At 37.5% G+C, this 25,605-nt stretch overlaps 4 protein-coding genes and 4 non-coding genes across 10 annotated transcripts; 2 read left to right on the forward strand and 6 right to left on the reverse strand.

Annotated features, from left to right (window-relative positions):
• The first annotated feature begins 7,568 nt into the window (after nucleotides 1-7,568).
• On the forward strand, nucleotides 7,569-11,701 carry LOC113725217 (uncharacterized). Of its 2 annotated transcripts, none has more exons than XM_027248246.2 (6): nucleotides 7,569-7,765; nucleotides 8,743-9,190; nucleotides 9,648-9,987; nucleotides 10,403-10,501; nucleotides 10,646-10,766; nucleotides 11,206-11,701. In XM_027248246.2, exons 1-6 carry the CDS (start codon nucleotides 7,684-7,686, stop codon nucleotides 11,418-11,420), a joined length of 1,305 nt encoding a protein of 434 aa, XP_027104047.1. In that variant the 5' UTR covers nucleotides 7,569-7,683; the 3' UTR covers nucleotides 11,421-11,701. The 2 variants fall into 2 exon arrangements, with proteins under 2 accessions (XP_027104047.1, XP_027104046.1); XM_027248245.2 differs by having other exon boundaries at nucleotides 7,581-7,765; nucleotides 8,743-9,235.
• A 77-nt stretch (nucleotides 11,702-11,778) lies between these two features.
• LOC113725218 (GCN5-related N-acetyltransferase 3, chloroplastic-like) lies at nucleotides 11,779-15,436 on the reverse strand. 2 transcript variants are annotated; one of them, XM_027248248.2, is made up of 5 exons: nucleotides 14,727-15,436; nucleotides 14,558-14,616; nucleotides 14,056-14,112; nucleotides 12,579-13,833; nucleotides 11,779-12,338 (listed from the first exon to the last, which is right to left on the reverse strand). In XM_027248248.2, exons 1-4 carry the CDS (start codon nucleotides 15,183-15,185, stop codon nucleotides 13,683-13,685), a joined length of 726 nt encoding a protein of 241 aa, XP_027104049.1. In that variant the 5' UTR covers nucleotides 15,186-15,436; the 3' UTR covers nucleotides 11,779-12,338; nucleotides 12,579-13,682. The 2 variants fall into 2 exon arrangements, with proteins under 2 accessions (XP_027104049.1, XP_071929787.1); XM_072073686.1 differs by lacking the exons at nucleotides 14,056-14,112; nucleotides 14,558-14,616; nucleotides 14,727-15,436 and having other exon boundaries at nucleotides 12,579-13,686.
• A 2,662-nt stretch (nucleotides 15,437-18,098) lies between these two features.
• Nucleotides 18,099-20,861, forward strand: LOC113725220 (cyclin-U4-1). Its single transcript, XM_027248252.2, has 2 exons — nucleotides 18,099-18,747; nucleotides 20,298-20,861. The coding sequence occupies exons 1-2, from the start codon at nucleotides 18,413-18,415 to the stop codon at nucleotides 20,566-20,568; spliced, it is 606 nt and encodes a 201-aa protein (XP_027104053.1). The 5' UTR covers nucleotides 18,099-18,412; the 3' UTR covers nucleotides 20,569-20,861.
• Nucleotides 20,862-20,990: 129 nt separating this feature from the next.
• On the reverse strand, nucleotides 20,991-25,219 carry LOC113725219 (uncharacterized). The gene is made up of 2 exons (XM_027248251.2): nucleotides 22,198-25,219; nucleotides 20,991-22,065 (listed from the first exon to the last, which is right to left on the reverse strand). Exon 2 carries the CDS (start codon nucleotides 21,792-21,794, stop codon nucleotides 21,186-21,188), a length of 609 nt encoding a protein of 202 aa, XP_027104052.1. The 5' UTR covers nucleotides 21,795-22,065; nucleotides 22,198-25,219; the 3' UTR covers nucleotides 20,991-21,185.
• Nucleotides 24,107-24,201, reverse strand: LOC113728307 (small nucleolar RNA snoR31/Z110/Z27). The gene has a single exon (XR_003458035.1). It is a non-coding gene; the product is annotated as a small nucleolar RNA snoR31/Z110/Z27 (small nucleolar RNA).
• On the reverse strand, nucleotides 24,434-24,528 carry LOC113728321 (small nucleolar RNA snoR31). The gene has a single exon (XR_003458049.1). It is a non-coding gene; the product is annotated as a small nucleolar RNA snoR31 (small nucleolar RNA).
• LOC113728334 (small nucleolar RNA R30/Z108) lies at nucleotides 24,646-24,747 on the reverse strand. The gene has a single exon (XR_003458059.1). It is a non-coding gene; the product is annotated as a small nucleolar RNA R30/Z108 (small nucleolar RNA).
• On the reverse strand, nucleotides 24,825-24,934 carry LOC113728310 (small nucleolar RNA Z107/R87). Its single transcript, XR_003458038.1, has one exon. It is a non-coding gene; the product is annotated as a small nucleolar RNA Z107/R87 (small nucleolar RNA).
• Nucleotides 25,220-25,605: the final 386 nt, after the last annotated feature.

The following is a 25,605-nucleotide window of genomic DNA, read 5'->3' on the forward strand; positions in this document are numbered from 1 at the left end:
GATGCCCCGCTGCCTACTAATTCCCCCCGCCCCGCTACGAGGAATTATCAGAGATGAGGCGGGTCATTGGCTAGGAGGCTTCTCAGTGGGGCTAGGGACCGCTAGCAATATTCTAGCAGAGTTATGGGCAATCCTCAGAGACCTACAGCTAGCCTGGAGAAAGGATACAGGAAAGTGATTATTGAATCAGACTCCAAAGCAGGGATGGGCTTGATTGAGGTAGCGGAGGAAACATCACCATATCATAACATAGTGCAACAAATCAGAATGCTGAAAAAGAAAGGAGTGATCATGCAGCTTTAAACATGTATGGAGAAAAGGCAACAAATGTGCTGATTGGTTAGCAAAAGAGGCAGCCCCAAGCCAATGGAACCAGGGATCAATAGATCCCCCACCAGAAAAACTTAAGGAGCTACCAGGTGCGGATGTAACTGGGGTAGCTGCCCCAAGACTAATTCCGAGTAAGAGGCCGTGCCCCTCCCTTGTATCCAACTGAAAAAAAAAAAATGGGAGGCCTGCTATTGACGCGGACTGCATTTCGAGATACTGCTGCTGATCTCCTTTGCTATAATGTTGATAGTCGTGTGGTGGAATCTGCAATACCACTTATTTCATTGGTTATGACTTGTGAATGAGATTTATCTGTACAAATCTGTATTCCGCTCTCTCTGTTTAATTTCGGGGCGATTGGACTAAATTTAGTTTCAATCTGTTTTGTTTCTTTGGTGAGTTTGTCTGTGTTACAGGTAGATAGAGCATGGGTTGGCTGGCTGCTACTGATGTTGAAGAATGTCCGCATGGAGGAGACTCACATGTGAAGGTGCCAAAATGGCCGAAGGAGTTGTTTTTGTGTATAAAATGTTGATGGATATTGGAAAATATGTATTCAATAATCTTTCCTATGTTAATACGTTATTTTTCCAACCTTTTCTTTATATTTTATCTACCAAAAAAAAAATTGAAAAACTAAATTTGGTCTTTGCTTATTGTGTTGTTGCTTTTCTATTCACGCAATCACGGATCCAGGAAAGGATTGGAGTGGTGACTGGTGAACACCGAACGAGTTTGCTTGTAGGCAAATATTCCTGTGGCGTGCCATGCATTTCGTCAACCTATATAAGTTATATCTACTAAGAATTAATATTTTATACATGATAGTGTATCCATTTTTATCATTAGATGCATGACATATAATCTAAATTTAAATTTGAAACTCAAATTTTGTATGTGTGTCGTGCATCCAATCGTGATAGTGTATACACTATCAGTAGTTTTTTAATTAGAATCAAAATTATAGATGGTTTATTAGAAACATAATTAACACAATACTTCTAGAATAAAAATTATAGATGCTTTATTAGAAACATAATTAACACAGTACTTCAAGAAACCAGATTCGTGACATAATTGATCTAGTAGGTTTTAATTTAAATTTAGAAATTAGAAAAATAATCTTATATGTAACATGGTGACTTTTAAATTAATATCGAATTTGTAGATGAGTAATCACAAACTTAATAAACATAATACTTCAAGAAACTAGAATTGAGATTGTGGATAAAATAATCATAAATTTTAGAAGAAAATACTCTCCTCTCTGAATAATAAAAAATTTAGAGTGGCAAGTATTAATCTCTTTTTCCTTGGTAATCGTATGAATATTAAAAAATATATATATAAAGATTAGGAGGGGAGAGAGAGAGAGAGATTTTTTTCAAAAAATAAAAATAAGAAAGAATTAAATATTTTTATTATTTTAAAATTATTTTTACTTTTTTGTTTATCACTTAATTCCAATCCTAATACCGACAACTTTAAAGTAAGATAATAATGTTAGAATCTTCTTTATTTTCTTTCTTTGCAAAATCTAATTTTCTGTTTTTTACTTTCCTGTCTCTTTTTCTTTTCATAGTATTAATAAGTGCGACAAAATAAATTTGAAAAAAACCCTTTTCATTTTTTGTTTTGGGATCTTTTAAAGTGAAAAAAATGAATAATAACCATTCCAACTTTTTTATTTTTAATTACATATAAAAAAGGTAAATACATTTAAAATTGTTTTGCTATGCTAGTTATATTAAAAATGAGGTAAAATACTTAGAAAATAATATTAGGGATTAAAGCGATTGTATCACTGTAATTTAAAGAAATAGAGTGACAATAACAATGTAGTAATGCTATAGAGTAAAAGAGTATTTTTGTTCAAGATATATTGACATGTTGAGTTGAATTATTTATGGGGAAGAAAAAGAAGTAGTAAAAGAGGAAAAAATGTAAAACGTATACCTATGAGAGTGTTTCGATATCCAAATTATCTCAAATAATATTTCGCTTGCATCATAAACATATTTTTCAACCTATCTTTTTATATTCCCAATCACCTTTTTATCTCACATACATCACATCACAAAAAATATTACAGTAATTATTCCAAATAATACACTATCCAAACAAACCCATATTTTTTTAGTTACTACCAAACATTTCATGGGTTCAACAAAAATTCATTATCATTTAACTAATAATAGTGAGAGTGAATAATAAACTTTTAGTAAATAATTAGTTCTAGTTACTTGGTTCAGCAATAAAGTTGACCATCATAAGAGAAATTGAAAGAGTTTTTAACAATCATACGCTCAGAAATTAAATATTATTAAAATTAGAAAATGATGGCATCGGATTCATGTTTTGAGAAAAGCAATTTGGCATTTAATGTCTTATTGTCTCTCGGTTCTTTATGTTCTCCTAATTGAGCATTTACCTAGATGATGATTAATTTATCAACCCAATCAAATGTACATACATATATGCAATTTAGTCCTTTAGAAAGTCCTTCAAAAAAAAAAAAAAGTCATTTAGAAAGTCCCACATTCCTCTGCTACGTAATTCACCTATGATTGCCTACCGGTTGCCTAAGCCTGCGTGGACTCGTAAGCTTTGCACACTGGTCCCAGGCGGACTTGTTGTGATTGTAGTGGTTCTGCCCATGGTAGGAAGAAATTCCCACTTTGCACACTAGAAGCAACCGCATGGTCTGGAGTAACGGACGCTGCGCCCCGCTGTTGAGTTGAATTGCGGCCAAATTTGTCTCGATCGCCCATAATTGCGACAGAGAATGCTGATGACAAAGCACAGATTTCCACGTAGGCAAACGGAAGCCACCCAGATGGCTCATTTCTGAGATTTTTTTTTTTTTTTTTAGATAGTTGCAAAAAAAAGCACGGACTGCACAGTCTGCACGGTTGTTTGCTGAGCTTGTCCTTGTTTTGCAGGTATAGGATAGGATAGGACAACTTTGTAGGATAGAAACACATGCCTTCCTCGCCATCCATGTCAGCTCTTTCTCTCTGTTAGGCTAATGCTGGTTAGGGATGGCAACTGTGGGGTCGGGGCGGGGAACCCTTCCCCAACCCCCGCCCCGCTGCTTACAGACTCCCCTCACTGCTGCCCCATCTCCCGTCTCCCGCTCCTCTTGCCCCCTTCCCTCAGGGGTGTTCCTGTGGGGCTAATAAATATTTATTATATAATTTTATTTTAGTTAAATTTTAACAAATAATCACGTACTAAAATATCAACATATCATCAAATTATTATTCATTATAATTTTATAATTAAAATTTATAAAAACAATCAAATAAAATTTATTTGAATACAATCCAATATGATGAAATAAATATAACTAAAGTAGTCAAGTTTTCACTTTTGGCACAAATACAATCACTAATTTATTATTGTGCTTATGCTTTTTTTAAGAAAAAAATATTATTGTATTAAGTGTAATTAGGGATTTAGTATAAATATATTAGTAAATTTAGTATAACCAATTAATAATTTGTATTGGTACACATATATAATTATTAGTATAATTAATAATATCAATTATATTATATATACTAATAAACATTATATAATACATAACACTAGTAATATCATTATCATAAGTTTGTAACTAATTAAATTATATATTATATATAATTATATACATATATATTTTATATATTTATTTTTTTAAAGCGGGTGGCAGTTCCCCCGCCCCCCGCCTCATTTCTTAGCAGGGGGAAAAAATTCTCCCCAACCCCCTCCCCATTAGCCTCCCGCGGGGCGGGTGCCCGCGGTCACCCTCCACCATTGCCATCCCTAATGCTGGTAGTACCTCGCATTATAATACAAGTATTTCTTTTTCATTTTACTTGAAACATTTTAGCAAATTTTTAGCTATACCCTTTTTTTTGGGGTAAAAAAATTTTTTTGGCAAGTAAGTATTTTTCTTTCCATTTTACCTATAACATTTAGCAAATATTTATTTAGATTTTTTTTATAAAGAAAAGTTTGAGAAATAATTATTATAATACTTTTGTTAAGGTGTAATATATGCGAAATAAAAAAATAATTTAAAAAGTATGTAAAAGAATTTTCACGAAAAAATGTAAAATTTTTCCACAAAAATTAACAATCCAAATAAGGACTAAGCCATTGGATAAATATTAGAAATCAACACATGTTGGCTCACATAATAAGAAATGATTAACATATTTTGAGAAATTGCGTACTTAAAATTTGCTACTAAAGATATGAGAAATATGTTGATGGATAATATATAAATATTCAAACTATTTTTTGCAAAATAAAAAAGGAATAAGTATTGATAACGTTTCATGTAAAATTGAAATATTCAAGCAATAAGTTAAACTCTTGCATGACATGACAAGAAAAATAGAATTTGTTTGTTTGTTTGGGAATCTAAAGTTAGTTGAAAAAAATTTTGGGAATATAGCCTAGCCTGATTTTTTTCACACATTCCCAGCTCCTAGATTCCCAATGCATGCTGCCCATTCTTTCCAATTTAGCAATTGGGAAGCCTTTGCAAAAGCTTTATCAAGCGGGAAGATTGCATGCGGTGCTTAGCCTTTATCTTTAAAAAAAAAAAAAAAATATTTGAGGCTACCGTACTTTGTGAGCACGGAAGGCCTTTTTGAAAAAAAAAATATGTGGTCACCTATCGTGTTTAATCAGCACGGAAGGTATGGTGTGAAGACATGCAATCTATCTGAGCAATGATTGGCGGATTTTTCTTTTTTGGACTATAATCTAAGAAATTGGCCCACCCAGACTGGATGCCCTCGTCAATTCCAAACGTATCCGGTGATTTCTACAAATTCACAATTAAAAAGCTTTAACGCTTTCAATACTTGGACCACCACCACCATCCCGTATTTCTTGAAATTTGTTACTAGTAACAATTCATTACCATCCTTTATTTTGGGACGGAACCTTAAAATTGCCAGCTCGTTAGGATAATTAGGATGGGACTCGTAGACTCCTTCAATGTCACGTTCTTTATGCTAATTTTTTTTTTTAATCTTTCCCCGCTTCCCTACGCCCTACGCACACCCGACGTAAATAGGGTGTGCAAAATCGAAAAATTTTGATTCGAAATTTTGATAATTCGAAATTCCTATTTCAATTTTAAATCTGTTTTTCATATATATATATATATATAATATATAATATAATAATAATTTTTATATTCATGAATTCGGTGAAATCAGAATTTCTATTTCGATTTTAATTTCGTTTTCACACACATATATAATACTATATATAATAATAATAATCATTTTTATATTCATGAATTCTGTGAAATCGGAATTTACCGAATTCCGAATTGAATTCGAAACGAATTCGAATTCAAAATTGGTGAATTCGAAATCGAAATCGGTCGAAAATTCTGATACCAAAATTCCGAAAAATTTTGATTTTAAAGTTTCGAATTACCGATTTCGATTTCGATTCACACCCCTAGACGTAAATGGGAATAAACATAGATGGGGGAATTTTTTTTTTGAATTCATTAATTTTTCTTGACATATATTTTTTTTTTTGAAAAATGATATTCCGATACATTAAAATAATCAAAATATATTGCACTTACGCCATCATGGTAACTCTTTTCATTAGCGTACTTAATTGATCTATGCAACGGTGTCTATGCAAACTACTTAACATTCCACATTCTAAACTTGCGGCGGTTTGGTCTTTAATAACAATTTTAATTGATCAAGGCACGCGTAGCTTAACTCTTAAGGGAATGACACAATACTTTGCGTGTTCGTACTAACATATAGTTCCGGTTGGAGTATTGCTATGAAACTTAAATTAACAATTCACTCAAGTGCGGAAAAATTTACTCTAATTAAGTAACACTTTACAGCTCGCGCTAATAAAAGAAAAAAAACCAAAATATACACTAATTAATACTACTACTGCTAATTAACACACCGGATCCTTGTTGTCTTGAATTTTTTTTTTTCTGGTTGCAGATTTTACAACAATAGAGCTGTTAAGTTAATCAAGTAGCTCGAAAGCTCGTTAGAGCTCGGCTCGTTAAGGCTCGAGCTCGGCTCGTTAATTTTGGTTAACGAGTCGAGCTCGAGCTCGAAACATGCTCGTTTAGTTAACAAGCCGAGTAAGCTCGGCTCGTTTGATACTCGAGTAGCTCGTTAATGAAGGGCATATTTGTCATTTTATAAATCAAAATTATAAAAATTAAAAATTATAGGTTTTTATTAAGGTTAATTTGCACGAGCTCGAGCTCGAACTCGTGAAGCTCGACTCGTTTGTGATAAACGAGTAGAGCTCGAGCTCGAGCCACATGTATATTTAACGAGTCGAATTCGAACACATTTTAAAGCTCGTTTTCCTAACGAGCTCGAGTCGAGCTCGGCTCAAATTAAACTCGAGTCGAGTTCGGCAGCCAAATACTCGGCTCGACTCGGCTCGATTAACAGCTCTATACAACAATATGATTTCTATGCAAAAGTGGGAGGAATTAGCGCAATGGAGATGAACCTCCTGGAGATGGACTTCTTGTTTGGGCTGAGCTTCCAGTTAAACGTGACGCCCACGACATTGTACACCTACTTCCCTTTTATCCAAAGACAAAGTTGGCTTGTATGTCCTCCTCTATCCCGCCTACAACCCTCAACGCCCAATAATTCAACGCCACCAAATCTCCATCGCTGCGTCGGTGGAGACGATTCTGCTCGTCTCCTTTTCAAGTCCCATGTTACAGGAATGTTGAACACTGAAATGATTTGAAACAATAATAATGTCGCTCGCCATACAACACCAGATTATGTTCCACACTCATTCAGAAAGGAGGATCAGTTGATGATATTGTCAGGCTAGCGTCGTGTAAACTGCGTGGAACGAACCTGAAATAAAATCACCCCCCAAAGATGCTAGGATGCGTGGAGTGCATGAGAAATCCTAGGATGCGTGGAGTGTATGAGAAATCCTAGGAGGATGCGTGGAGTTGATGGCTACGTCACTAGGCTCCGTCAGTGTCGTGGAGTGTATAGAAATCCTACGGTGAAAAATTGCGGCTCCGACGTCGCTGTTGGTGTGGCTTGCATGGCTACGTCACTGTTGGTGTGCCCACACTCCTTTGGAGCGTCATCGGAAATCCTAGGAAATGTGGAGTGTATCCGAAACCGTGGAAATGGAAATATGGAGTGTATCGAAAACCCTATGGAAAAAAAACTGGCTCCGTCGCTGTTGGTGTGCCCACACACCTAGATATGCGTATATAAGGAGTATATCAGTGAAGTCGTCACCAGTTAGTGTTGTTTGGGAGCTGCAGCTGCCTTCTCAACAGCACTGAAAACTTGTGGGAAATCTCAAATGGCTCTGAAACATGATGCCTCCTCCAAATTTGTCCCTAGAGCCGCTGCTTCTTCTTCTTCTTCCCCTACAGAATATTCTGGTAAATCAAACCAGCCTTACGGTCCATTATCCCATCAGAGCAAATTGTATTCAAATATCAATATTGTTCTTAATTAACCTACTCCGCACTTGTTCATTGATTTTCTTACGGTCCATTATTCACTAAAATAAGGTTTTCCAATTGTTGGCAATTGTTTTGAGATGTTATAAAAAATGTTCCAATAATTTTTTTCAATATTTTTTCTTTTTTTATCTTTTAAGAATAAAAGTTCTTTTTATGTGAAATGGCGAGAAAGTGAAGATCATTTTCACTTTCGATAACTCAGTATGTCAAGGGAGGTTGGTGTAATTCCTAAAGTTAGAGAAGAGCTAGGTAAAATTGTTAGAAACCAGTATATCATGTTACAATGCTTCCTATTTGCTAGAGCGAGAGAGAAAAGAAGCTGCTAAAGTATCCCTTTTTCTTGTTTACTGCAGCTGTTACTACTACCTATCAGTGCAGTGGTTTCTTATGATGATACAATTTAGGTTTACCGTCAAAACCCAAAATGGCCATTCTATGAGATCAGTTCATCCGTGTCAGCACCACTTCATCTATGTAGGCATAAAGTTAGTAAATTCAGTTCTCTTAATTGATTATTTTTTTGAAGCAACGACAATCCCATGTCGTTGCTACCCCCTTTCATAATTCATTTCTAGATCTCTAAAGATTACTCAAATTTCCCTATTCAAGAAAATCCTTGTAAAGGAAATGGTTTCATGAGCTGTCTTTGAATATGCTATTGTAGAAGCAATATTTTTTTTTAATCAAAAGGAAGGAATATTTATCATTGTTTATCAGTGTTCTAAGGGAAAATTCAACAAGATTTACTCCTATATATGTTTTCCCATTCTCTCGGGGAACAGAATAGCTATAGCTGTAACAGAGAGAAAAGTAACTATTGTCATCCTCTTTCTCTTCCTAATGCTATCTATATCTTGACATGCTTCGTGCTAATTAGTGACCATTCTGCACAGAGCAACTCCTGGGAGGAGTCACACCCCAGCAGAAAAAGCAGAGAATAACAGGCATAGATCAGGATGAATTACAAGATCCAAAACTTTTGGCTGATCCTGAGAGTTGCTTTTGTAAGTTTAAAGGGGCACAGATACACTACAAAATATATGATGCTGAATCATTGGCTCCAAACTTGTCAAAAGAAGTTACTACTCCTCAAGATTCTGATACCACCAAAAGTTTAGGTTTTCCCATGATTCTGTTGCATGGTTTTATGGCTTCTACATTCTCATGGCATCGAGTCATGAAGCCTTTGGCGCAGGTCACTGGTTCAAAAGTTCTTGCCTTTGATAGACCGGCCTTTGGGTTGACATCATGGGTCGATCCAGCCAATCATTCACCTACTGGCAGTAGAGATGCCAGACCTCTAAATCCATACTCGATTATGTTCTCTGCACTGGCATCCCGGTACTTTATTGATGTCTTAGCAGCTGAAAAAGTAATTCTGGTGGGGTAAAGTGATATATTTAACCTTCTGTTCTTTTGATTATTTCTCATATTGTGCTCATTTTCTGGTTTCTGAATATTTCATCATTAAGTTTTACTGGTAAGGGTTTCTATACTGTTTCCGCTCTCGCACATTCTATGGAGTAAACCACTGGAAATTAGCACAAACTCCTCAAATGTTGACCTGAATCGTAACAAGGAGAAAAATAGTCAATGCCAATGCTCTAAACTAGATGTATTCTGCTTCGGAAGGCATACTGTCAATTGAGAGTTAAATTTAATTTTTTTCAAAGAAGAATATTTTCATTTTTCACACCTATGATCAATATTTTGGTACTTTCCCCCTCATTCTGTCAATCGCCCCTTTTCTGATGGCGAAAATCTCTGTTTATGCCTACTAAGAGCTAACGGATGCCAGGCACTCAGCTGGTTCCCTTGTAGCGGTTGATACATATTTTGAGGCACCTGAGCGAGTTGCTGCAATGGTCCTTGTTGCTCCACCAATTTTAGCACCTCTTTTGAAACAGGATTTTTCCAAAGATAATCGGAGAGGTAAAAACAACAAGAAACAAGAGGAGCACTCAAATTCAGATGGTCACCGGAATCCAATTCTCAGGATTCTCAGCATGTTGTCAAAGTTAACTAAACATATTGCTCAGGCAATTATGAATATATTGAAACGGATGGGAGTTATGATAAATTATGTGTACAAGAAGGCTTTGTCTGCACTCCTCCGCTCTGCCATTGGTGTAATGCTGGTATTAATTTCTTTTCAGGACACATTTTCATTATTCTCTTGGCTTAAATTTATTTTCACGGTTTCCAATACTTAAGGCCCTTTGGTAACTAAATTATAATATCCTTTATCTTTCAACTTTTGGTTTGAGAATTTTACAGATTATGTTGATAAGTTTATTTCATAGAGGATTTTGAAACACTCACTATTGATTGATGGAGAAAGATAACGACCATCTGAGACACCAAATGCAGCTTCTTAACTCAATGCATGGAGTATTTTACTATACAGTATAGCCTTTATTTACAATTTTTGGGATGACCGAGGAATTTCATTAGATGAGGGAAATTTTTGTTAGTCTGCGTCTTGTTTGTTTTAATGCACAGATCTGACGTTTATTTCTGTGTTGCATGCGGCTATCTCGCTCGTGCTTCTAGGTAAGAATGATAGTTGCCAGATTTGGCAAGGCTCTTTTTCGACATGCGTGGTATGATTCAAATCAACTTACTGATCATGTCTTACAAGGTTATACAAAGGTGATTCTTAAAAACCTTTCTTTTCCAGATTCCCCATATTCTGGATGCATTATTCTAAGTTGCTTTCCAATCAGAAAAAACTCAAATCATACAGAATTTCTCCATTTATGTATATTTTTGTAACTACCCACTTTACCATTGCAGTCACAGAAGGTGAAAGGCTGGGACAAGGCCCTCGCGGAATTTACAGCAGCAATGCTTGCAGATTCTTCTTCTCAATCAAAGCCACAGCTTTCCAAAAGATTGAGCGACATCTCATGTCCAGGTTACAAAATTTACCCAAATATTATTGTGGCCAATCAAAATAATCCCATGACAGATAAAATCCTTTCCTACCATTGATCAACATAGAAGACTTAACAGAAAATATAATCAGGAAAATGTTTGGTGGATCCTAAATGTTGGATTTAATGCCAATGGATTGACTAAATACTTAAATCTGATTATCCATTTTTTTGTGCTTATGTTAGTTAGAGTCTTAATCATCATTAGCCCTCCGAATGCTCATACATTTTCATCTTGAGCCTATATATATTTTGTCCCAAAGGTTTGTTGACTCCATGTTTTGGGTCCTGTTGGTGTAGCATTCATCTCTTCTAGGACATTAAATGTCTGCACAAAAAAAAAAAAAAGAAGTCAAATTTATCATCCAGTATAACCGAAAACCTTGATATGCTGGCTGACATTGCCAATGTAAATTACAGTCCTAATTGTCACTGGTGATAGTGATCGACTTGCTCCCCCCTGGAACTCTAGAAGGCTTTCACAATTCATTCCAGGATCTCGTCTTGAGGTGATCAAGAATTGCGGCCACTTGCCTCCTGAAGAAACGGCTGAAGAGTTTGTATTGGTTGTTGAGAAATTTCTACAGAGAACTTTCGGTGCTTCGCAGGAGCAGCGTTTGCAAGTAGTGACTTAACCCTGGATCTTCTTAAACCAATTGACAGATGTGGAGAGGATTGAACCCTCAAAATAAATGTGGAGAGATAATTAAACTCCAGAAAGAATTTCTCCCCATTGATTGTCAAAGTAAAAAGATGGATAAACATCATTTACAGGAATATGGAAATACAATTCATGGCCGTTAGAATGTCATTCTAAATTTAGGGAAGTGAAAACGCTTGAATATTTCTTCTTGTCCGTTTTGTATCTCTTCATAATATCCTCCAATAAGTAGCATTTTTTTATTTCAAAGTAGCATATGTTGATTGCCATGCATAGCCAACATGTAGTGACTGCAAATATCCCATGTTTGTTACGGGGTGCGGGTGCAGTAATTGTTGAACACTGAAATGATATAAAACAATAATAATGTCCCTCGCCATACAACAGCAGATTATGTTCTACACTTTTCAGAAAGGAGGATCAGTTGATATTGTCAGGCTAGCATCTTGTAAACTGCGTGGAAAATCAAAACCTGACATGAAATCATCCCCAAAAATCACAGGCTCCAGCACCTAGTCCCAACCCAACACCAGGTCCCCTACTGCGTCCGGGTGCTGGTCCAGATGATGGCACGTTTACGTAACTAGGCTGCAAATCATCTGTCCTCGGTAGAAAGGTAGGTATATAGCCGACATTTGAGGGTGGAGGTGGTGGGGATGGAGCTCTTGGCGGTTGATAGCTCGTTCCACCGGCTGGTGCATAGCTTGGACCAGTTGGTATATTGGAATAATTCCGAGGAAATGGAAGTGGATGGGCATACTGGCTGCTTGTCTGCGGCTGACTTCCTGGCGCAGAGGTGAGGGTGCAGGAAATTGTGAATGCAGAGGTCCGTGCCCAATATCCAAGTTAATTCCCATGCTGTTATCCATGAGCTTAAATCCTTCCTCATCACCTGAGAAACCAAAATTTCACAAATCTGAAAGAGGACATACCTTGAAACTTGTTGATTCTAAGAATCCTACCGTCGAAACCCTTAAATTGTGTGGAAAGCATTATTGCTGTTCAATAATAGACATAGCACATGCGCAAGAAGGAAAATTGCAATATGCAGGAATCCGAACAAAGAGACTGATGAGGTTGGTTCTTATGAGAAAAAAGAAAATCATGATGATGAGGGAGTCCGTATTTGTACCTTGGTATGAGCTAGACTCTTCCCTTTCTTCTGATATTCGGATTGAGATATCGACAAATCGTCGAGGTTTGTTTGTATTCTTCTTTCTAAGCTGAAAACTTCCTACTTCTTCCACCGGATTGGAAACCTCAGAATTCTTAAAGTACTTCTCCAGAAATTCCTTAAGAATCACCGTTGTCATTCCCAAGAGCCTTTCTCTAAGAAAGATGGGTTCTCTACTATAGACCTCGACATGGAGGGCCATATCTTGGAAGTTAGGTTCAGAAGGATCAACCACTGTTGAGAATTTGGTTTTCCAAACCCGATTAGCATTTCCCGAAGCATCTATCCTGGTGCAGTATTTGTTGTTAGTATCAATCCAACCAACGGCAAACCACTGGAGCTTCCACAGTGCAGATGTTAGCCGGAGCCCCCTAGCAGAAATCAGGCAGACCTCAACCCATAGTTTTCCCATCACAGCCAAGATTCAATCGTGAAACGAAGACAGAACGGCAAGAGAAGTTGTTTTCTGAAAAGTACTTCCCTTGTCAAGTTGATAAGGAAAAGAGAAAGTTAACAACTTTGTACCGTTCCAGACTAATGTTACCCACAGCCACAGGCCAAGAGAATTCCCTATCCATCACGACTTTCTAAATCTCCGTCACCTTTTTGTCGAGCAAATGACTCGTAAATCCATACCAAGAGGAGAGGAATCAGAACAAAAGTCGAAAGTTTGTACAGCATAAAGTGGCAGAAAAATAGATGGATGGCCCACTCATGCGGCAATTTATCCAAAAAAAAAAAAAAAAAAAGCATGTTAACTGAACAACTTAAAAGCCTATTAGAATAGTATATGAAATTGTTTGGCTATGCAACACATCCCTTTGAGCTGGTCTAAAGAAGGGAAACACTTTAACCCAGTGCTCACACGGAGCACAAAGTCCTACTCCATTAACTTACTGCCTGAAAAGTACTGTGCGGTAAATCAGTAAATGGAATAGAGTGCCTATGGAACCCTTCAACTTTGAGGCCAGTCAATAGAAGTTCTACGTAGATTGCAATCCAATTATCTGAAGAACAGAGCATTCTGCATCTGCACGGTCATGGAAAGAGAGATTACAAACTCTACTGTTGTCTTGATGGGGGGCTTAAAATTAGCTTTCTGCCAGCATATATAGCAATCTGATGTGCATCAGGACAGCTAGATGTCCCAGTATACATCATTGTAGTGGAACCAAGAATATCTTCTCCAAATCCACATGCTTTAAAGAATAGCCTGTGGATGAATACAAGGGCCGTGTTAGCTTCAAAAGACATCCTTTTCGGAAAAATTGCAGGAAATAAGATCATTACCTACATTGATAAAAGCTTTGAGAAGTCTATGAGACATTGATGAATCGGATTGGTGGTTGCAAAACAACAGTTGCTACTTAATTTATAGAAAGGCATAAGAGTAAACAATAAAGCAATCAATCATTACTGAAACTTAAAACTTTACCCCTCTTTGTCAGAGCAAAGGGCGGATATATCGTACACCCCTTTGCCAGTAAGCATTCTGCAAGAAAAATTGGAGTGCTTAGACATCTTTCAGAGCTTGACTACCAAAGGTTTTGAACAACTAGCACATGATGTAGCAAATGTTTTTCCCATTATGCTTAGCTCTGCAGTCAGCAACCCGAAACATTCCCCCCGCAAATGGTAAATGAATAGAGAAAAACCTGCAGGTAATACTAGGTAGAATGGTTCCTCGATGCTACACCACAATTACAACATGCCAAAAATGAATAACGGTCGAAAATTAAACTAATCCGTGAGTACACTTGGCTGATTAACTCAATATTACCAATCGGTAAAAGCTGAACAGTTCCTTGCGTATACTTGTTAATTGAACTTTCGTCTCCATCAAAACAATATAAGCAAAAGATTTTCCTTAATGATTCCCAAATTCCAAGCAATGCCTAGAACCCTAGAATCTTAAAAATATCTAGTCCCATTACAACCTTATAATTCTTTGTACTATCCTCCGCCCAATTCCCCTACCCTGGAGAGAAGGGATCACCTGAAATGCACTGAAAAACAACTACATTAGTGTGGGGGCGGGGGTCGGAGGCGGATACAAAAAAAAAATTACTAAAAATTTAACTTTTTCAGAAGGAAAAGTGTTCCGACCATGACATCATAGATGGAAGCAGTTAGCCCTAAATCAGAAACAGCGCGTCCAAACCCCACAAGCTTCCCGTTATCTGGAGTCACCGGCATCACTCGCTGAATCCAATTCCCACCAATGCCCATCGATCTTGTCCCGACTTCAGCAGTGGACGATAAATCATTAGCTAATTCGGGTTTCGTGAAGACTGAGAGGACAACGGAGCTATTGGACAGAGCAGTTCGGAGTTTGCCGACGTCTATAAGCTCTACGCGGCCGTACGAGTCGAGGTTAGGGAAGCGGTGGCAGGAGTGGTTGCAGATAGCGTAGAGGTGCTGGAGATGGCTTGGGTTTACGTGGGATGGGTTTGTGGAGATGTACAATGGCGGCGGGGACGAAATCTGGTTGGCTATTTTTGGCGGGGAATGGAGGAAATTGGCGGGAATACAACTGCCGTAAGCGGAGGTTGCAACGGCGGCCATCTCCGTTTAATGACGTTATTATCTACCAAAAAAAATTAAAAACTAAATTTGGTCTTTGCTTATTGTGTTGCTGCTTTTCTATTCACGCAATCACGGATCCAGGACAAAGGATTGGAGTGGTAAACACTGAACGAGTTTGCTTGTGGGCAAATATTCCAGTGGCGTGCTGTGCATTTCATCAACCCATATAAGTTATACAAAATAGACTGAAATTTATATGAATATTTAGAGCCCACTTGAAATTGCAATTTTTGAGCGTTTTTGTGACAAGAAAAAAGATACTGAAACGCTTTTTGAGATGTAATGTGTACGATCATAAAAAAATATTTGAAAATTGTTTTAAGAGGAAATTTTCAAAAAAAAAAACTAACAAATAAATATATCCAATTTTGAATGAGTCTAAATGGGTATTCAATTGAATCCATTTAATTAGAGTGGATTACGGATTGACTCGACTCACCCATTTATATTAATTTAAAAATAATTATATATTTAAACTCAATATTTAGTGAGTGTTAAGCAAATAAATTTAAATTTTTTTACTAATCTAATAACAATAAAATACCTTTATTTCTTGTTAAACAACATATGAAAACATAAAAAAATAAGCAAAATTTTAAATGACTCATAAATGAGTAATTGAGTATACCCATATCCATTTATTAAATATATTAACTCAATTATACTCATTATCTAATTATAATCCATCCAAATCTGATTGAGTCACCCGTTTTGATAGCTCTAATAGTGACGAATGCGAAATTGCTTGCGAATGTAGTATGTATGTCAAGGCAATTAGCAACGGCTGCTTTGATATGTACTTAGCTGAAGGAAGTTTTACTTTGATGATTTTTTTTAAATTTTTTTGTGGTTAGATCCAACTAGGGGTGTCAAATGGGTCGGGTTTGGACCCAGACCCAACTTGGATCAAATAAATTTTTCCGAATTTGGGTTGAAAAATAATTTCGATACCCGAGTCCAAACTCGTTTACTCTAATAAAAAGGATTGGATACAAAAAATAGGATTCCGACTCGCATTCGATCTAGGTCCGAATAATATATTAATAATTATAAAATATAGATATTTCTAAATGAATTATTTTACCACATTAACAATTTAGTAATGATTTTATAGATGATTTGTGGTTAGTTTTGAATTGACTATTGCAAGTTATTTATAATTTGATTTGTTTAAATTTGGAGATTAGATTTAATTTTGTAATGTTTAACTTTGAACCTTTTCTTTCCGTATAGATCTGGACCTGACCTCAAACCCATCAGATATACGGGTTTGAGTTCAAAATTTTCAATTCCAATCCAAACCCGGCCAATTGACAACCCTAGATCCAACTCTAGGAAATAATTTCTCAAATATGCTTTTATGTGGTTGACAGTCGACACCAGCAGCTAGCTATCACCGGATTGCAAATGATCTTCAAAACTATGGGCTGCCCAGCTAACTCCCAGAAGATATTACTACTAGAAGTAGGCATGCGGTTGAAGCAAATCCAGTGGCGAAAACGGTGAGCGCACGAGCTAAGCGTCCATATTTTTACCAAATACGTGTGTGTATATATATATGTGTGTACACACACATCAACAAACAGAGACGATTTTCGTCGTCATCATCGTCTTGCTCCTACGATGCGACTTACCTTTGAGTAATTAATTTGACATCTCATGCTGTGCATGTCATGATCCCTATGCTTATAGTTTTCCTATGCACCATAGAATAGTGCATTAATTGTCATCCTAATTGCAACATCGGGGAGGGTATGGTGACTCTTAGAGTTTGGGAAGTTTGTTTTCGATTTAAACAACTTCAAATCTTGGTTGAAAATGGCTAAAATTTGCTGGTGGAATCAGCAGTGTTTCCTGCACATTAATAGCTCCGTTTGGATTAACTACTCCCTCCGTCCCACTTTGATAGTCTTGTTTTCCTTTTTGGTCTGTCCCAAATTGTAGTCCACTTTCCCATTAAGAAATGTAATGATCTTTCAAATTGTCTACAATACCCTTATTAAATATCTTGTTATTAATACATTGTTATTAAATACTAACCCATTACATTGAATACATTGAGCTTTTCCAATGCACTCTTCGTTATTAGCATAAGGGTATTTTAGGAAATTATTAATCTAAATTTATGTTTCCAACCAAATTAATTACACTTTCTTAATCTGTGTGAAAAAAAAAATCAAGACTAAGTAAACGGGACGGAGGGAGTATTTTTTAGGGTGTTTTTGAAAAATTTTGCTGTATGTTTTAGAATATTTTTAGAAAATATTTTGAAATATTTATGAGTAAAAGAGTTTCTAAAATATATTTTGAGATATTTTTTAAAATTTAAAAAAATTTAAATTAATTTTTAGATTACTTTTTACAATACTTTTTAAAAAAATTTATTATATTTAAAAAATTAACTTTTAAAAAACATTCCAAAAACAGGAGATCCAAAATATCATTGAAAAACACTCAAGAAGTGCACCACACGAACACGAACAGAACAAAAGTAGGACATAAATATCATCATTGTGATGGTCATTTCCACGCAAAATATCATTGCTTAAATTTGTTCTAGACGATTGACTGACCTCTTTTCTTCTTTAAGAAGAGAAGTCCTGATTCAAGATTTAACCATACACTGATTGGAGTATGATTATGGACAACCAAATTTTGTCATCATGCTATCACGACCTAAGGTGTGCTAGCAAATTTAATTATGCGGCGGACGACATTTTTCTAAAACTAAGCCAGTAATTTACGTACAAATTAATTTTCTAAAACCTTAACCCCTCCCCCCCCCCAAATCCGCAATAACTTGTGCAAATCTTATAAGCGCAGTTAAATATCATTTTTCTTTTTATAAGGAGTTCAAAATCAAGTTTTACAAGTTTTTTTTTTCTTCATGAAACAAAATCCAGAATCCAGATAGAAAAGAGTTAAAAGAGTGTAACCCGACTGGTCAATGAACCAGCTCATGCACACCCCAACCTCCGCGTGGAGGTATATGCCAAATTCCCCCACATTTATAGATGACAGAAGATAGAAGGTAGATCCAGCATATACATACATACATGTATATATATATATATATACCACCAGCATTACCAAATAAGTTTTACAATCAGCAAAAAGAAAAGGGAAAAGAGTTAGTTTTAAGCGGCCAACCGGTCGCTAAGATTTAAGCCTCTTTACTAGCTAGGTAGTGGAAGCCTGCAACATCAATGGCGGAACTTGAGAATCCAGGGGTGATGCCTAAAGTCATAGGTCTGGTCTCCGGCGTTCTTGAGAGAGTGGCGGAGGCAAATGATGTGAATGCAAGATTTGGTCCTCAGAGAATTTCAGCGTTTCACGGCCTAACTAGACCAACCATTTCAATTGAAAGCTACCTGGAGAGGATCTTCAAGTATGCCAATTGCAGCCCTTCGTGCTTGATCGTAGCTTACATTTATCTCGATCGCTTTTCGCAGAAGCAGCCGCTCCTTCCCATCACCTCCTTGAGCGTGCATCGCTTGCTTATTACCAGCGTATTGGTCTCCGCCAAGTTCATGGATGACACGTAAGCTCCCTCTTCTTCATTAATTCCTCTTTTACATGCTCAAAATTCTCTTCCCGACATTCAAATATTCAATCGATCTTGATATTTTCTTCCCTGTCGGGTTAATTTTGGTTCACTAGCAGCAATTTACCACCCAGCCTTCCTCCCTCGTTGATGAATGATTCCTTGTGAATTCGTGGTTGCCTAATAATCACGAGCGTGTTTGACACTTTTTGCTTTTATAATGCAAATTTTTTTTTTAAAAAAAAAGGTTTCAGAATTTCTTCGCACTCACTCCTTATTTAAGTCTTTTGCTTTTTTGTATTTACCAAAATTGCTTTTTGTTTGTGTCCGAAAGAGGAAAAATGATACTGTAGACGAAATAATGAATGCATGCTTGCTTAGATATAATGATGATTAAGTATGAGACTTTGAACCGATGTAATTTTACTTGGACCTGTGATCATTATTGTTTAGCGAACTTAACTAGTAGGATGCTCAGACTAAATAATGGGTAATGGAGTAACGGACGCTGCGTCCCGCTGGCGAATTGCGGCCAAATTTGTCTCGATTACCCATAATATTGCGAAAGAAAATGCTGATGACAAAGCACCGATTTCCACCGTAGGCAAACGGGAGCCACCTCAGATTTGGATGTGCTCCTCAATTCCAAACATTTCCGGTGATTTCTATAAATTCATTCACAATTAATTAAAAAGCTTCAACGCTTGGACCACCACCATCCCGTATTTTTTCAAATTTGTCTCTAGTAACAATTCATTACCATCCTTTATTTTGGGACTGGACGTTAATATAGCCAGCTCATCAGGTGAGACTCGGGAACCCCTCCAATGTCGCTGTCCTTTATGCTAATTGATGCGACTGGCAAAAATGCGATCCGAGCTGAACTGCCACGGGCGGAACGAATAGAGAATGGCCGAGCTGATGGGCTGAGCTGACGAGGAGAGAACGAACGATCGGTCTTGCAGGGAGAGAAATAAACGGAGGGAGCTAACTCCCCAGGGTAGCTCCGACGGTCAAGTCAGTTGAGCTTGTAGGTCAAGTAACAGTATAAAAGTACTGTAGATGACGTATCTTGTATCGCCTTATGGCGTTGCATTTATAGGCTTGGAGGCTAGGGTTTTCTTACGAGACTTCGAGTCCTAATCAAGGGGAAGTCTCACTAAGATTTCACTTGTGGATCCCGAAAGGTTTGGGAGGCGCGGTCCATTAAGCCTACATGGCTTGTAGGGCGATGGAAACAGCCGAACGGATATTATTTGTGTCCGAGCAGCTATGCCCGAGCTGTCATATCACCGCATCCGAGCTGACACGTGGCATTCGTAGATTGACCCCACTACACTAATTTTTTCTTTTTAATCTTTAGCCCCTCTCCACACCCTTCGCATCCCCGCACTTAACAAAAAGTCCGGTTGGAACATTGCTGTGGACTTTAAATTAACAATTCAAAAATTTGCTCTAAGTAACACTTTACAGCTCGGGCTACTGCTGCTAATTAACTCACCGTATTCTTGTTGTCTTGAAACTCTTTTTCTTTTTTTTGGTTGCAGATTTTACAACAATGCTTTCTATGCAAAAGTGGGAGGAATTAGCGCAATGGAAATGAACCTCCTGGAGATTGACTTCTTGTTTGGGCTGGGCTTCCAGTTAAACGTGACACCCACCACATTCTACACCTACGCCTCTTTTATCCAAAGACAGAGTTGGCTTCCCTGTCCTCCTCCATCCCGACTACAACCTTCAACGCCCGACAATTCGACGCCGCCAAATCTCCACCGTTGCGTCAGTTCTGCTCACCGACAACAACAGTTAACCGTTTGATCAATAATTCGGGAAACAAAGTATTTTGGATCTGCCCACCACCGGACGACCAGAAATCGAATTTCCAAGGCACCAGAGACGAAAATTCTCGAATCTCTACTGTTTTCTTTTCTACTGGAAAGACTCTCGTCATTTTGGTTCTAGGTTGTGAATTAATCATGTCTGATACTCTGCAGTTTCTGTGCTATCTTATTGGCTCTCGGGGATTTATAATTTTGTTTTCTCAATGTACATACACTCACTTCAATCAGCTGCACCTTTTACCCATAATAGATTTGATTTCATTGGCGGCATGCTTGATATATTTGTGCGTAAATATATATATATAAGAGATAAAGAAGAATGGAACAAACCAAGTTAATCAGTCGGAGTACAAGTTACAGCAGTAGTAAACGCGGCCAAAAGGGACAGAGAGGGAAGAATTCACACAAATATGTAGATAATCTTTAACACCGATAGTTCACAGTATTAAGACCGTCACTTAGAGAACAAAGGATGCAGACAGACCGTTGCACGTGAATACAGTTCCTACACACCGTAGATGCATTACATACACACGCAATTGAACCATTATGGTCCTGGAGAAATATGTAGACGCAGACCCCAGAACGATTTCTTTACGCATGGGTGTTTTTTTGCCTAGAAGTAGATGGCGATCGAACCTCAGAAGCCCCTGAGCTGTCGCTACCTGTTGCATGGCCACCGGCACCACTTCCAGAGCCATAACCACCTCCACCTCCAGCGGCACCGCCTCCACCGAAACCATAGCCGTATCCAGATCCTGAACCGCTGCCTGAACCCCAACCAAAGCCAGAACCCCTGCCAAACCCATTGGGCGAACGCCCTGAACCCGAGCCATAACCCCATCCAGCTCCAGGGCTGGAGCCCCATCCCCAGTTGTAGTCCCAGTTTGAGCCATGACCCGAGCCTGTTGCTCCTGATGGACTCTCCGTTGAGCTTGGACCGCCACTGCTGCTAGGACTACTAGCGACGGCTTCGGCAGGGTCTGGCTTCTCGTCTCCTGCTTTACCACCTGTACTGAACGCCCAAGAGTGGCATGAGATGGAGAAGAGAAGAACCAGAGCAAATTGGAAAACGATCGATTTCATTTTTTTGGTCTGTGACAAGTAAAATCGGGTTTTCTTGCTACAAAGTGTGGAAAGATAGCTGACCTTTTTATCTAATTTTGGGTGGCATGCAGTTGATTGCGGCCTTTTATAGTGCATTAGGAGGACTAGAGTGGGGTATCTGTGTTGGATTTTTGGTGTTGGCAACTGACATCAACCTTCTAACGCTCCCGTGAATGCTAGAGCCAGCCAGTGGGGTATTTGTGTTGGGATTTTTGGTGTAGACAGTTGACATGAACCTTCAATCGCTCCCGTGATCGTGAGATGCTAGAGCCCCTGGGCCACTTGTCGACGTGCGACACTCTTCTGCCAGAAAGTTTGAATTCTCTGCACCTCACTTTTTTTGTTCCATCCGAGTCCGCCAACTTAACTATAATGAAGAGTCATGCATTTTTTACATTTTAAAACAGAAATTTCACCGTATAATCATATCTCTATTTTCAAATTACATTGCAGGCCAACAGTAAAGTAACTGTGTGAATTCTTCTTCTGCGTCTAGTACCTCTTCAAAAGAATAAAATTTCATCCAGTCTCTTTTGCATGGGAGCAGCCTCGTCTTAGCGTAAAACCAAACCGTAAGAATGCAAATTTGTTTGTCCTCATCTCCATTTAGCGGTCAGTCTACCCTCAGCGCAGGCTACAGCACCCCGTCGCTCATTCAGAACCCGAAGAAGAATAGATGGGCGCACCTTAGAGGGGCATCTTGGTCATTTACTGTTCGCAGAGGCACATTAATTTTTCACATCGGGGTATGAGGTGCCCCAATAAATAAATCGAGGAGGAAAACATGCGAGGAAACTTTCGAACTGTAATGGGCCGATGGGGCTAGCAACTTTTAACCGTCCAACTCTACAACACCGTGTACACGTGGCACCGCAAGAAAAACACGAGGAACAGCAGAACTAATATTATGCACATCACTTTCTATCGCACTATGAGAAAAGTCGGGTGAATTAAGAAGTTTTATATTGAAAATGGATTGGTAGCTGTTTGGATTTTGACAGAACCTTGATTGGCACAGAGAGATAACAGCACATTTGTACATGCTGAATGCTGACACGCAAACCCAAAATAATCCCACTATATTGATGTGTTTGCGTTCGTTTTCATCCATTTCCTGGATCCCATTCCAAGAGTTTTTTGCATTACAGGATCATTTTAACAGTTTAGATGTACCTATTTTTTTCCAATTAAGATAAAAGCCTGCTTCTGTTTCTGAAATCTAAACAATCACATATTGTGTTTGAACATAAGATTTTATTTGGAAAAGTTCTTTCTAAAAACTTTTCCAACTAGGATAAGGCGCTACCATTTCTGAAGTCTGAACATGATGTGAAACGCTTAAAAGAATTGAGTTCTTAAGTGCAGGCAGCCTCAGAAGAATTGTGGCTCATTTTCCAGTTTCCACCCTCCACCAGGGGCAGAAAGTATGCTTGGAGCAAAAAGAACCCGGAGGAGAGAGGGAGGGAGGGAGGGACAAGCAGTAGCGGAAGGCCGACAGAATTGCGTTTGTCGTACGTAGAAGGATCATCAATTCGCTGCCATCACGAATTTCCTTAAAAGGCATTGGTCCTCTTTATGGAAACAACGTATGGTTCAGAAATTTCACCATACAGGGTATAAGATTTATCGTTAAGACAAGACAATTAACATCACTTGTTTAGCAATCTTCCGAGAATTCTTGAAGAATTATTGCACTCCCTCCGTCTCACTTTGATAATCCTATTTTTCTTTTTCGTCTGTCTCAAATTATAATCCACTTTTTAATTAAAAAATATAATTATATTTTAATTTTCCCAAAATATTTTTATTTAATGTAAGTTGTTGTTACTATAAACCTATCCCATTTAATAAGAATTGATTCTTTTTTTACCATTAATTCAAGTTCCCATAAAATTGTATTCTATTTAATGTAAAGATATTTTAGAAAAATATCAATTTAAATTTACTTTTCTAACAAAATTAATTACTTTTTTTTTAAACGATGTGAAAAAAGAAATAGAACTATAAAGTGGGACGGAGGAAGCAACACTTTTTTAGAGTGTAATGCATGCAAAGTAGAAAGTAACTAAAAGTGTAAAAAAAATAACAATAAAAATAAAAATTCGCGGACAACTAAACTGAGACTGCAATTTGCAGTCCACAATTCATATCATTGTCTGCAAGTTACCGCTGAGCCCAGTACTGCGAGGTCAAGAATACGCCAACAATTTCTTGGTTATCACTTTCGCCTATCTTTGACCTCCTGCCTTTTCGCAAGTCAAAATTCTCACAATCACTTGTTCGAAACTTTTGGAGCAAAAAATGAAGATGATAATAAATTGATAGTATTTTAAAGGCTACAATCCTGCCATGAAGGTCACTAGGCCAGAAAACATTCCCAAATATAATCTCAAACTTGAATTATTCCGATCATCATCAGAAAAATGGTTTTCTCATCCACAACCAACAAAGGGTTGTGTCCAATGGTGTCCTAAGATTTACTTGTATATCGTCCTTTGATGATCTTCCCACAATATACTGAACATACAAAATGTAAAAGAGCAAAACCTGCCGACACTAGCAATAGCAAGGATCATCACAAACAATGAAAAGGATATCAAATGTAAAAGATTTTTGGCAAATCAAGAAAGCTTAAGAGAAAAAATGTATTCCTAAGCAGCAGATTGAAATGATTTTTTTTGAAAAAAAAAAGCAAAAACAAAAACAAAAGATACAAAATGAACTCGATCTATAAATGTGATTCAGAAGCATAAAGTTGAGTACATCACTCGAAATACTGATTTCTCAGTCCAAGTGTTGGAATGTTAAATTACTGCTTCATCCTCATCTCATCAAAATATTAACATCACAATATGAAGTACGCAAAATAAATAGGAGGAAATACTTTTTACAAGGACTCTTCCGGAAATTTTTTTTTAAAAGAATAAAAATTTGGGGAGAAAAAGGATTACTCAGTGATGGCAATGTTTAGTGATTGGTTCGATTCTGCCAGCAGTGTCCTCAACTTTTAATCAGAAGAGGGAGCTTTGCTATCCTCATCGCATCCTTTCATTTCCCAAACTAAATTCAGAAAAGAATACAACATAAAAAAGTCATCACTAGAGTTGTTAAAAAAAAAAGCGTAGAGATCGCTCGGTTCAGCGGGGTTATCGACACGCGAGAATCTCCATAGAAATATAAAGAAACCCGCTTTCCGGTCTGTTGAGCTTGAAAATTTGTGAGTCGTCACAGCGATCTAATCTTTGTACTGTTGACATCATGCAATCGAAAAATTACTCTTATATTGCTGATATCAGTGAATCGAAAACTCGTAGTAGATAGAAAAAAAACTGAAATCAAAACCAAAACACCAATATAACCAGAGAAAAACTGTAATTTGGAGGCAGCGGTGATGAAACCGAAAGCTCTAGTTCACAAAAACAGTAACTTGGAGGCAGGGATGATGAAACTGAAAGCCCTAATCGGCAGTTTTAAGCTAGTGGAAGGAAACCAAAGATAGTCGCAGCAGCGTAGGATCAGTGTGTGTGCTACGCTCTGGCTGCATATTTATAGGAAGATTTGGCTAGGGTTTTGCTACAATCAGGGGAGCTTATTTCCACATTCCCCCTTCAACTTATTGACAATTGTGGATTTCCTAATGTTTGCAGTTTGGGTTAATTTCAATTGACTCCCACGTAATTTTGGCAAACGTCTAATAGGCCCTTTGAGTTGTTAATAATTCCGTTATTCGGGCAAATTAAACTGCCCCATCTGTTAATCACTTCTGTTTCTTTATGATGTACCATAATTCAATTATTTTAAAAAGAAGAATTACATCCCAATACACTTTTACTCTGAGCATAGCTTACATCTTATATAGTTATTGTGTTTAAAAGAGAGCACATGATGTTAGGAAAAAAGAATCCAT

This window comes from Coffea arabica, chromosome 2c, assembly GCF_036785885.1.
Source record: "Coffea arabica cultivar ET-39 chromosome 2c, Coffea Arabica ET-39 HiFi, whole genome shotgun sequence".
In the NCBI taxonomy this organism is placed as follows: Eukaryota; Viridiplantae; Streptophyta; class Magnoliopsida; order Gentianales; family Rubiaceae; genus Coffea; species Coffea arabica.

Excerpts from the sequence above, each read along its gene's own strand:
- LOC113725220 (XM_027248252.2), top strand. The coding sequence starts at position 18,413 with ATGGCGGAACTTGAGAATCCAGGGGTGATGCCTAAAGTCATAGGTCTG. Across the intron at positions 18,748-20,297 it reads GCCAAGTTCATGGATGACAC|ATTTTACAACAATGCTTTCT; the intron begins GTAAGCTCCCTC and ends TTTTGGTTGCAG.
- LOC113725218 (XM_072073686.1), bottom strand. The coding sequence starts at position 13,032 with ATGGGAAAACTATGGGTTGAGGTCTGCCTGATTTCTGCTAGGGGGCTC. Across the intron at positions 12,339-12,578 it reads AGAGTCTAGCTCATACCAAG|GTGATGAGGAAGGATTTAAG; the intron begins GTACAAATACGG and ends TTGGTTTCTCAG.
- LOC113725217 (XM_027248245.2), top strand. The coding sequence starts at position 7,684 with ATGGCTCTGAAACATGATGCCTCCTCCAAATTTGTCCCTAGAGCCGCT. Across the intron at positions 9,236-9,647 it reads GAAAAAGTAATTCTGGTGGG|GCACTCAGCTGGTTCCCTTG; the intron begins GTAAAGTGATAT and ends AACGGATGCCAG. Across the intron at positions 9,988-10,402 it reads CTGCCATTGGTGTAATGCTG|GTAAGAATGATAGTTGCCAG; the intron begins GTATTAATTTCT and ends TCGTGCTTCTAG.
- LOC113725219 (XM_027248251.2), bottom strand. The coding sequence starts at position 21,794 with ATGCACTATAAAAGGCCGCAATCAACTGCATGCCACCCAAAATTAGAT.